This window comes from Argopecten irradians, chromosome 2 (assembly GCF_041381155.1).
Source record: "Argopecten irradians isolate NY chromosome 2, Ai_NY, whole genome shotgun sequence".
NCBI lineage: Eukaryota > Metazoa > Mollusca > Bivalvia > Pectinida > Pectinidae > Argopecten > Argopecten irradians.
The window spans coordinates 23805533-23818223 of NC_091135.1; the positions used below are offsets into that span (position 1 = coordinate 23805533).

The 12691-nt window shown below is 36.2% G+C and overlaps 2 protein-coding genes across 2 annotated transcripts; one reads left to right on the forward strand and one right to left on the reverse strand.

Moving 5' to 3' along the window:
• Nucleotides 1-2132: 2132 nt before the first annotated feature.
• On the forward strand, nt 2133-3143 carry LOC138316522 (uncharacterized). Its single transcript, XM_069258211.1, has one exon. It carries the CDS (start codon nt 2133-2135, stop codon nt 3141-3143), a length of 1011 nt encoding a protein of 336 aa, XP_069114312.1.
• Nucleotides 3144-7182: 4039 nt separating this feature from the next.
• On the reverse strand, nt 7183-10729 carry LOC138316523 (perlucin-like). The gene is made up of 4 exons (XM_069258212.1): nt 10693-10729; nt 10321-10403; nt 8022-8106; nt 7183-7421 (listed from the first exon to the last, which is right to left on the reverse strand). Exons 1-4 carry the CDS (start codon nt 10727-10729, stop codon nt 7183-7185), a joined length of 444 nt encoding a protein of 147 aa, XP_069114313.1.
• Between the last annotated feature and the right edge of the window lie 1962 nt (nt 10730-12691).

Sequence of the window (12691 nt, forward strand, 5' to 3'; positions counted from 1 at the left end):
TTTCACCTTTCCTTCAGTAGTTTGTAAAATCAAATGTTAATTCTTACAAAAAGAAATAAATCAATCAAAATCTGATGAATTCTGAAGCGATGGCATGAATTCGAATTTAAATCACCAGAATTCATCACTTTCGCTAAACATTCCACAATATTGACATAATTTCATACGATTTGATATCGGTGAGTTTGATAACATCTATATCATTTGACATACGTACTAACCGTGATCTATCTTTGTATAGATTTCCATTTCCGGGAGATGTACCAGATTTTATACAAATAGTAAATGCATCTTACAAAAAAGTAATTTGTAGTATTCATGAGATGTCTTGTATAAAACCTTATTTTTTGTATTAAAAGACTACTCTCCACGGCAATTTCTATAGTTATGAACATCAGGTAGGTTTTCGTTGAAGTGATTTGCTTCGTGTAGCGTGTAGTCATGATGAATTTTAACAGTTACAGTTTACCTGTTGCTGATGATGGGACTAGAGATTAGCTCCCCTTAAAGGTTATATTATTTATTGGAAACAACATATTGTCAAAATGAAGTATTCTAAACTACAATTCGATAATACATTTACAAGCATACATAAGCTTATTATTTAAAGCATAAGACTTTTTGACTCTTCTATTTTCCTCTTTCTATTCTTTCTTTTATGGTATATTTTTAGTATATTACGTATGTGGTTGTACATAATGTAAGATGATGTAAATCTCATCAGCCAATATACTCCTATAGATGAAACGTATCCGTTTAAAGATGCTACACCGCTGACGAATGGTATTTGTGTCTCTATCAAAAACATGAATAGACGAATTAGTATTTTCTTCAATTACAACTTTTAAAGTTACTTACTTTACACCATTTCCACCATTGAAAAGTTTTGATTATTTTACCTCAACATCAAAATAATAAAAAAAATGATTAATTGCGCCGTCGAAAAAAAATCCATAGCCCCTATGCCCAAAATGGAATTGAAGTACTAAATGCGCATCCACCAAAAACAAAAGTCATTTATAAAAAAAAATTGCGCCGTCGAAAAAAATCCATAGCCCTATGCCCAAAATGGAATTGAAGTACTAAATGCGCATCCACCAAAAACAAAAGTCATTTATACTATTTTTGTATTACGTATACATTGTTCATGTATTTACTTGAGTAAACACAATTATAGTTCAAATCATGAGTATCCTTTATGCATTGTCGGCGGTGTATCATCTTTAAGTATACAAAAATATATGTCAATTTATAAAAGGCAAATCTAAAAGGAAATTGAAACTTTTAAAACATAATATATGGTTGTGTATTGAATAAATCTCCTGTGTAGGGATACTTACGTAACATCATAGGAAGTATGAATAAAATTTGATTTTGAACCTTTCAAAAGACGGAAAACATTCATGTTTTAAAATAAATGAAATATTACAAAATGACCAATAAAGATTAGTTGAATGAAACAGGAGAAAAAAAGAGGCCTATGGGCCTTAACGGTCACCTGATATTGGATACAAATCAGTTATGTCATTTATTAACCAACAGATGTCTTTTGTTCACGAATTAGTTATTGTGTTCACAAGGTCCAATAGTAATTATTAGTGCAAAAGGCAATAACTCCGTAAAATACTGTCGAATCAAGCTAATTTCAAACTTGTTCGAGATCTTTTCAATGTTAGTCTATATACAAAGTTTCATTAAGCTCGGTTTTGTAATATGAGTATCTACGGTACAGACACACTTAGCTAGGTATTACGTCATCAGCTTATGTGTACTGTGTACTACGTCATCAATATAGAATAAAACTCATGCTTTAGAAGTCAGCCATCTTGTGTCCACTGTTACATGGTGTCAGAAGTGAATCCCTAAAACTTGATGGGAACTTGTCAGAAAACTGGCGCAGGTGGTATCAAAGATTTCAGTTTTATGAAATAGCGACAGGAATCGCAGAGAAAGCGGAAGGTGTCCGTTTAGCAGCGTTTCTACATGTTATCGGTACAGAAGCGTTGGACGTGTATAACAATTTGAAATTTGAAAACCCTGGGGACGGAAATAAACTGGAAAATGTTGTTGACAGATTCAAAGCCTACTGTAATCCTAGGTCTAACGTAACATACGAACGTCATTTGTTTTTTATGCGTAACCAGGAAACAAACGAAACAGTTGATCAGTACGTCACTGAACTCAGAAATAAAGCACGCACGTGTGAATTTGGAACACTAAATGACAGTCTAATCAAAGATAGGTTAGTTTGTGGCATGCAAGATAATGCAGTACGTGAAAGACTTCTGCGTGAAACGGACCTCGATTTAACTAAAGCAGTGGAACTTTGCCGTTCATGTGGAGCTAGTAAAACACACGCACAGGGCCGACGTGAGGGCGAGAAATCTCAGCAAGTAAGTCTGGTGAAAGAAAAGAAAAAACATTCCGGCTCAAAACCTCAAAAATATGTCGAAAAAAGCAAAACACGTCCCGGTCAAGAGAAAAACTTTAAAGAATGTGGAAGGTGTGGTTACAACCATCATCCTGATAAATGCCCCGCTATCGGTCAAACGTGTAGCAAGTGCCGCAAACCGGACCATTTTGCGGCGAAGTGTCATTCCAAAACCCCAACAAATAAACATTCTCAACATAACAGGAGAAGGAAAGGTCGACAGGTACATTTAATTGATGAAGATGATGATGATGATGAGGACTACGATGAACATCCATTATTTGTGCAAGCCATTGAAAATCAAACTGTCAAAACAAAACAAAATGGCGATGAAAAAGATTGGTTTGTGACTGTGAAAATAAACAATCAAAACAAACAGTTCAAAATGGACACTGGAGCCCAATGCAATGTCATGTCACAGAAGGACTACAAAAGGTTAGCTGGAACAACAGTGACAAAAGTGACACCAAAGAAACTGGTAACATACACTGGTCAGCGAATCAAAACAGTTGGTACTACAATCCTAACATGTGAGTACAAGAATGCCTTCCATCTACTCGAATGCCAAATTGTGGATCATGATGTGACTCCTGTTATCGGACTCCAAACCTGTAAGGACTTGAACCTTATACAGAGGATCGAAACTGTCGAGAAAACACCAATACTGGCAGAATACACTGATGTGTTTGAAGGGCTTGGCAAAATTCATTAACATCACATAAACATTGACAAATCAGTAAACCCAGTCGTTCATCCACCCAGAAGGGTACCAGTCATGCTACATGATCGTGTCCGTAAAGAACTCGACCGGATGGAAAAATTAGGTGTAGTCGAAAAAGTAACTGAATCAACAGAATGGGTCAACTCTATGGTTGTGGTTACCAAATCCAATGGAAAATTGCGTGTATGCATTGACCCGAAGGACCTAAACAAGGCTATAAAAAGAGAACACTACCCGATGAAAACCATAGATGATGTCACATCCAAGGTTTCCGACGCAAAATTCTTTTCTAAGGTCGACGCAGAATGCGGATTCTGGCAAGTCGAACTTGACGACGAAAGCAGCAAATTTTGTGCCTTCAACACACCGTTCGGTAGATATAAATTCTTGAGACTTCCATTCGGAATATCCTCAGCTCCCGAAGTGTTCCAAAGGGCAATATCCGAGATCTACGAGGGAATGGATGGAGTGGAAACTATTGTAGATGACATTCTAGTATGGGGTCAAACTAAGGAGCAACATGACAGTAGACTACGTGCTGTACTTGAACGTGCTCGTGACAGCAATCTTAAACTAAATCGAAATAAGTGCGAAATAGCCATGACTGAGCTACAGTACATCGGACATATCCTCAGCGACAAAGGTTTGAAACCGGACCCGGAGAAAATCCGTGCAATACGCGAAATGCAAGAACCTACTGACAAAACCGGCGTACAGAGGTTTATGGGAATGGTCCAATATGTCGCGAAATTTATTCCAAACTTGTCAGAAGTAAGTGCACCACTACGCCAATGGTTGGAAAAAAATGTGCAGTGGCATTGGGATAAGCATCACAGTCAAAGTTACGAACGCCTGAAGGACTTGGTATCATCGGCACCAGATAGAAAAAGAGATACTGGCTATCGTGTTTGGAACGAAAAAATTCCATCAGTATGGCAAGAAAGTGAATATTCAAACTGACCACAAGCCACTAGAAATCATAGTGAGAAAACCCCTGTACTTGGCCCCTACGCGTCTACAAAAACTGCTATTGAATCTACAGCAGTACGACGTAAATGTAGAATATGTACCGGGAAAATATCTGTACATCGCAGATACACTAAATAGAGCACCATTGACTGAACAAGCTTCTGATCTAGAGGAGAAATATGATTTGAAAGTTGTACTGGCGGTTTCTGAAAATAAACTGGACATAATAGCCAGAGAAACGGAAAATGATCCAGGCATGAAGCTTGTGAAAAAAAACTTGTACTGTCAGGGTGGCCCGACGACCAATCTGAGCTACCGAGCGAGACAAATGTATACTGGAACTTGCGTGACGAGCTCATTGTTGAAAAGGGTGTCATATTCAAAGGAGACAAGCCTGTTATCCCTCCTTCCATGCGAAGTGAATTGTTGCAAAAAATACATGAATCGCATCTCGGGATTGAAAAATGTCGACAACGCGCCGCTGATGTACTATTTTGGCCAGGCATGTCCAAGCAAATCGCTGAAGTTGTAGGCAGGTGCAAAGTCTGCCAGGAGCATAGACATTCAAATTCAAAGGAACCGCTCATACCACATGAGGTACCGGATTGTCCATGGTCAAAAATCGAATCGGATCTCTTTCACTTAAGAGGAGAAAACTATTTACTACTTGTGGACTATTATTCCGAGTTTATAGAAATCTCGAAGTTGGCCGACACGAGGAGTGAAACCGTAGTAAACCATTGTAAATCACAGTTTGCAAGATACGGTATTCCAGATATTCTCATCACTGACAACGGACCACAATATAACTGTCGTGAATTCCGCAACTTTGCTACAAACACTTTGCTATCGAACACAGAACGTCTAGTCCCAAATACCCCCAGTCAAATGGGATGGCAGAAAAAGCTGTTCAAACGGCAAAAAAGCCCAGCAGGATGGAACTGATCCGTACTTAGCCTTAATGGCTCATAGAAACACCCCCCGATCGTCCGCGATTGGTTCTCCGGCCCAACGGCTAATGGGAAGGAGAACGAAAACGCTCTTACCCACCTCTAACGAGCTACTGGTTCCAAAGATAATACCGCATGTTAAAGAAGCCCTACATGAAAAACGACGAGTGCAGAAACATTAATATGATCGTGGTTCACGAGAGTTGCCTCCCCTGACACTTGGACAAAATGTTAGAGTACAATCTGGGGATGTATGGCAGCCCGGTCGCGTCATTGATCCTCACAAAACTCCACGTTCTGCCCTTGTCTGAGCAAACAATAACGTGTATCGGAGGAACAGCCGACAACTTCGCGCCACTAAAGAGACATTTACAGATATTGACATAAATCCACACGAGTTTGTTTCGGACAGTTCACCAGTCGCGAGAGAACCTGCTATTAGTGAAACATCCGCGAGTGCCTGTGGAAACAGAGAAACTGTATCTCCGTGTTCAGAGACTGTTACACGAAGTGGTCGTGTGGTACGAGAACCACAGCGAATGAAGGACTATGAAAAGTTCTGATAAGCCTAATGATCGGCATACAGTAGCTGTTAGTCAGATATATGTGTAGGACTCTGTTGAGACACTTTCAGTTCTAGTCAAGAGTTTGTTTAATATGATCTATTGATATAGAGACTGTCAATAATGTTTAAATTTCTGTACCATTTCAGTTTTTTGTTTATATTCACATAATACTCAACGTAAACAGTGATTTGGTAAATTTTATAATTCGTTTACTGTTATAGTCTTATAATGTTATATTCTTAAATACATCACTGAGATATAGTAAAATAACATAATGGTCATTCTGATTACTATCTCCCAGTTCTTTCAAATTACATTTGTTGTGTCAATTCACTTTAGCTTAATTAAAAGGGGAGATGTAATATGAGTATCTACGGTACAGACACACTTAGCTAGGTATTACGTAATCAGCTTATGTGTACTTCATGTGTACTGTGTACTACGTTATCAATATGGAATAAAATTCATGCTTTAGAAGTCAGCCATCTTGTGTCCATTGTTACAGGTTTATATTTACTCAAGTTATCGCGTTTACAAGGTCCAATGATAATTATTAGTGCAAAGGGCAATAACTCCGTAAAATACTGTCAAATCAAGCTAATTTTCAAAGTCGTCCGATATGTTTCTAATGTTAGTCTACATACAAAGTTTCATTAAGTTCGGTTCATATTTACTCAAGTTATCGAGTTCACAAGTAAATGTTAACGCGCGACGCACGACGACGGACAAAAGACTATCGCAATAGGTCACCATGACCTATGGTCAGATGACCTAAAAACAAGAAACAATTGCAATAAAATCTAAATAAAACTAGCTCCCTGCCGTCATAAACATTTTATAATCAAATTTTTCAATTCTCACTGAAGTTGGACTCATTGAAACTACTTAAAAAATCCAGGTTCATTTGCTCATTAGAACTGTTTACGATTCCCTGAAGCTTTGCATGACTTTCAGCTTTTGAATGACGTGAAACATCGTTTTTAGCGCCGAATGAAATACTGATATGAGAACTACATGTTTTGTTTTACAAAAGGTAAACTGTCTACCGTTCTTACATTCCTTCAGCCATGGAAATTCAGACTCCCAAGATTTCTGGTAAGGACACATATTTTCACTTACTCGGAATACCGATACAAGCAGGCCCCGATAGAGATCGTTTATTACCTGGCATGTTCCCGACTCGAAACAGACTAATCTTACAATATAGGAGATATTTTGAATCGAAGCGGGAAACAACCTAATACACTGTTTTGACATTGTCCTTCTGCAGCTTCGGCGGACGATTTTTGCCATCATTTCTAAATCTATTTTATTTTTCATCTGGACAACACTGATAAGATAAGTGTTTCTAAATAAATGTATGACAAATTGTAATATTTGCACTTTTTTATAATTAGTTGTATTCAAATGACGAACTGCTTTTCACCGACAGGGGACTAAAACACAACGAAAAAAATGTAAATATCTTTAAAGGTTACATTACATTATATGCGAATAAAAGCAAGAAATCAGCCAGACTGAACGTATGCCGTTACCCAAATGTCATTACATTCCCTGTATCTCGCAAATGGGGCGATGTAAATTAAAACATTCCACATCATCCCAGCCATAGTTTACCCACGAGCCCATCACTAGGCAGTCAGCATCCGGTCCTAAGGAGCCTTCATTGTCTGGGTTGCCATCCTGCCAGTCGGTGTGGTTTTCCACGATGTTTCCGGATATCTCCCATCGCCACTTGCCTTCGGTAACTATATCAGATGCAGCTAGCCATCTATGTTTGTCGACTAAACGATAAAATATTTTTTAGATTCTACGAAATGATACATGTAAAATTATTTATGTGATAGTATATATAGGATATCAAATGAGTGTTCATTTCGTATGAGAGTTTATAAAAAAATCGTTGGAAGCCTTGGCGAGCAAACATCATAACTTCGAGACAAGTGAAATGAAATAAACACTTTTCATCACATAACTACAACAAACAACTTTTCGAAGAATATCACGTCAAAATGTATCGTGAAAATCCAGCGGAGGCCGCCATTTTGTCCCACCGTCCTCGAAATGCTGACGTCATGATGAATTTCCAATAAATCAGTCCAAGTCATATTAAACTATAGACATATACAAAATGATTACAAAGCTGACTTACCTAATGATATTTAAAATGGGGATTCAGGTAAATTCTTCCTAAGCTTAATCGGCGAATGAGTTTATCCATTTTCTACAGGCACCGAAATGGATTTAATCTAAGTAAACTATTTTGGACGAATTTTCATCGATTTAAGTAGCATGTCGATGTTTAAACAAATATATGCTGCGATAGTGATCAACAATGCCAAGTTTATTTTCTTCTTGATTTTGATGCCGTTTTAGTGACTTACTTGATATTGTTGTTGTCTTGAGGAAATTACGTTTGGCTTCACTGTCCACCTCTGTCAGTCGACCATTCAATTTCTCACAGAATGCCTAAGTCAGTATAAAAAACTTTGATTAAAATTTAGCCTCAACCCATTACATAAATTCTACATATTCCACGTATATCATGTATAGTGACATATCCATAGAGCATCCGACAATAACTGTCCAGCCGCTTTGCTAGTAAGGAATTGAAATTGCATTGCATGATTGTAAGAGGTGACTTTATTCAGGACCGTTTTTGCTTGCTAACTGACGTTTCTCTTCCTTACACCTCCCTTGACACCTCCTCACAATTGGCCTTCATTTGAGTAAGGCTATGGGTTCTGTGTGTCTCACTACTCATCGGTGTGTCTAATACACGGAACCAGACGTATTAATTATCCGGAAAATACTAGAAAAACTTTCTGAGCAATATCGATCGTGAGTTAGTTAGAAAAATTACAATAGTTCACTGCCATTCTATTAAAAGATTGCACGATTGTTTTATAATACTTCAGTTACATTGTTACATGTTACAGGTGAAGTGTCTTTGTAACACGCATTGTGATTGGCCGACAGTTGATCTTTTAAAATAGAAGAGAAACGTGTGTGCTCAAAAAAGCTGTTTGTTTAACCATTTATTTTGTCTTTTTTTCTATCATAATATGGTGAACAGAACACTTCTTTCAGTGACAAACGAAATTTAAAACAGTTCGTTGATCGCTAATTCTCTGAAATCTGATGAATACGACGGATTTTTGCGAAGTCTGCATTTAATGGCATGAAATACTCTGTAAAAAACATTGTACTGTGGAGAGTATGGTGATGTGTCTTTATTCAGGAAACTCAGTCCGTCAACGTCTCCACAGAATCCTGCATTCGGCTTTCTTCTGTCGCTACCATGTACATGTGCTACGATGTTTAAGTTATGTGTATTCAAAAGGTGTACTACGGAAAAACACCCGGAATCAAAACAGTCCATGTATATTTTTACAGCTCGAATTCTATATCAGCATTATTTTGTTGAAGTGTTATACAAACTGTACTTCCATTTAACAAATATCTCTATTTTGGATGTTTATTTATTTTGAACGTTTGTAATTGTTTCGATATTCTTACAACTTCCCGATTGCACAAATAGGGGCCATTTTAAACTGGGGCATTTTTTTTCTGATGCACAATAAGGTTGTGTACTGTCATCAGCCAATCACAATGCGTGTTACATAGACACTTCACCTGTAACATGTACCGATGTAATCTACAATAGTGAGTCGATACGCTAGTACTTTAGCACAATCGAGCAATCTTATGATAGAACGGCAGTAATCAAACAAGAGAGAAAAGATTGTTTCCCAGTCGTCTTTTAAGAACATACATTCACTGTCATCTTCATCAGATAAAATATCAATATCATTAATTCGTTTTTGCACAAAATATTTAAAACCACTAGAGAATATTTGAAATATATATATACATACCAAGGATTCGGTCCACGTCATTTTGTAATAATAAAAGAGATAGCACGATGTCTCGAATCTGACCATTTCCCATGGACAATCTTCATCATTTACTAGATAATTAATAATATCAAAAAGTCAACGGTATGTAACAGCTTTCCATTGTAAACGACACCCCTCCCCCTGCCCCCTGGAAATAGAAAGTACAACATTTCAGAAACATTGATCAATAATTCTCACGATTTTGTGAACAATATGAATGAATGTCAATAACTAGAGTTTTAAAAGAAATCATAAATAACAAAATAATAAAAGAACAGAACAAATATATAGTATACACTTTATTAATGTATTGCAAAGCATGGTGTTCGATCATTCATAAAAGTTTATACTAATGCCTTAATACCTAAGCATCCGCTATATGATTGACATATCCGGCCAAAATATTTCAATGATGAAGAACACGAGATTCTTCAGATACATATAATGGTCTCGTTTCTATGAATTTTAAAACATAAGCTTTTAATCGATTGTTTATACATTTTATAAATTAATACATTGATAAATTTGAGAGTAGGTAAAAGTTTAATTCGTATATTACCAGAGGGAGCAAGACAGGCATCAACAGTTATGAAACTAACGTACTGGAATACCAAACGGATGAAGAGGCTTCGTCGAATTGATACGGTGCCCATCTTTCATGCAGGGTACAGTTTGATGTGGTATTTGTGTACGATACCAAACCGCATCCTTCGGTCGCCATGCAATACAGCATACATTCTCTGTAATTGGGAATGAGCACGGAGAGCATCCCGATATCCAATACATAACCTCTGAGCGAAGTCGCTTCACCCCAATAACTTTCCAGGCACCAGGCGTACCAGAAGGCACAGTACAGCACGAATATCACTGTAAAGACAAAAAGCAACGTTGGTAAACATTAACCAAAAATTCTGACGGCAAAAAGGCACACAGCTATATTTGTTTAACAAAAACATTAAAATTAAAGAAATATTATAATATACAGCAAAACTTTTAAAACTAATTCGATGGTGAAGGATGTTTCGCCGGATTTTTTTTCTTTTTCAAACTAGGAGTTATTTCGCTTAAGTTACTGGTGTAACATAGTGATTCTCATATGTAAATACAAATGACAAGAAAATTAAATAATGTTTTCCATTCATTCCTCCTAGATTACCTTCTTCCTCCCAAAGTTCCCGCTGAACATTTGGCATCGTGCACTCGCCCCTGTGAAATAAGCCTGGGTCATGTTTCTTGATCGAAACACGCCACAATCTAAAACGTAGTAACTTCTAATTGTGTTTCAACGCTCAACAAAAACAATTAATGGCTGGTTTTCTAGATTCTTTAGTTTAGTTTGGTTAGGTTTAATAATTACGTCAGTATCATTTAAGTATCCCTCGGCAAGCCTCGGGTTTTACTACATTTGTGACCCTCGGGTAGAATATCCCTTTCCGTCATATCCACATATGAAAGAGTCTTATAGTATATACTTTTTTTATCTATCTTGTATTTTTAAAAAGGTATAAAGGGCCTATTAATGATGTTTTCTATCAATACTCTGGGTATGTAGCAAGGCGACCTTGAACATACATTTTATTTTCTTGTAATTTTTGTTAATGAAACATACTTCATTCTTTATTGTATACCCATTTATAATGTTTAATTATTTTGACTACAAATTTATTTTTCAGCCACAAAATATCAATTTTTGACAGAATAAAAAATAGCGGTATTTGGTTTGCACCAAATATTTGGCATGATTTTGGCACCCATTGAAATTAGGGAAAACAGTATTTCAAAGGCTAAAATGCAGCCAGATAGAATTTTCTAAAAAAAAAAAAAAAAACAAACACACAATTTGTCCTTGGTGACTGTAAATTAAAATTGACCATAGTTACCGTAATAAAACAACAATTAGTGATAAAATTTTGCATTTTCCCTAACAGTACAAAAAGCCTAACAACTAGAACAACTAGATATGCTCTTGGGTGAAACAAACGGTGTCTTTTTATATCAGAAATAAAACAAAAAACCCATATGTACCATTTTCACTTATATTTAAAAATATCTAAATTTCAACCAATCTGAGACGCTGATTTTGTTACCATGGAATCCAAACATTTCGAAAGTGTTCCTGTGTTATTCAGCATACCTCATAACCCCTTTGTGTCAATTTTCACTTAAATATGACATTATCTAAATTTCAGCCCATGGCAACCAATATTTTCCAAACTGTTAGCATTTACTATATTTAGCATCCAAAAATATTACTATACATTATTTTTCAATGAAATTGGACTCTGGAATCTTAAACTGGAATTATTTAGCTATGTATATGAACAAAACAGAGTTCTGTTGCTACCTGCATTCGCCATAATTAAATCACCCAAAAACTGCTTTCCCGGTTTTTGAATTTGAAGCTAATTTTCACATAGACAGAGATGTCTTAAGAATGGCAAAATTATGGACACTTCCTTTAAAGGGTGAAATGAGATGACAAAGAGCAATAATTCGTTTTCAATTTTCGCTAAAAGTGTTATTTTTTTGTTAAAATAATTATTGAAAAGTTTTCCGTTCAAAATCTGAAAAAAATGACTCAGATGTAAAGTAAAAGATCTACTCAAATGATTTAGGAATAAAAAGTGTAGAATATTTAACAAAGGATCACTTATTTTGACATATTTGTAAAGGTAGTTTAACGACAAACGAACAAGAAGATTTCAGGCCCTTTGGACCTTTTTTAAAATCACAAAAGGAAATAGTAGGCTTACTTTAAAGGGAAAATTAGTAGTACTTTCGATATGCAAAGTTTAAAGAAAATTAGGCTATGTGCAGTTTCTATGGGATTTTTATTATTAGCTTGTTTCATAACATCTATTACTGAACGAATATCTGGTTTAAAGATTAATCCGTTACACAAACTTATAAACATATTATAAGCAATGCACAATTTTAGAAAGTGAGTAGAGAAGATCTGCAATGATCAATATATTGATATTGTGAACATGTTGAGGAAGAAGAGTAACTATGAAGTTAGTTGACATGAATTGGCGAAAGATGAGAGAAAGAGCTTGTCCAACCCAACGAAAAGATAGCGACACACAGCTGAGTAAGACAGAACAGCAGGATGAAGCGCGATGAATGAATAAATAACAGCTACTTGCAACAGCGAA

Bases quoted from the DNA above. Each gene is read 5' to 3' on its own strand.
- LOC138316522 (XM_069258211.1), top strand. From the start codon at position 2,133: ATGCGTAACCAGGAAACAAACGAAACAGTTGATCAGTACGTCACTGAA.
- LOC138316523 (XM_069258212.1), bottom strand. From the start codon at position 10,729: ATGCCAAATGTTCAGCGGGAACTTTGGGAGGAAGAAG. The intron at 8,107-10,320 runs GTATTGGATATC...ATACTGACTTAG, and splicing joins CGACTTCGCTCAGAGGTTAT to GCATTCTGTGAGAAATTGAA. The intron at 7,422-8,021 runs GTAAGTCACTAA...TTTATCGTTTAG, and splicing joins CAAGACAACAACAATATCAA to TCGACAAACATAGATGGCTA.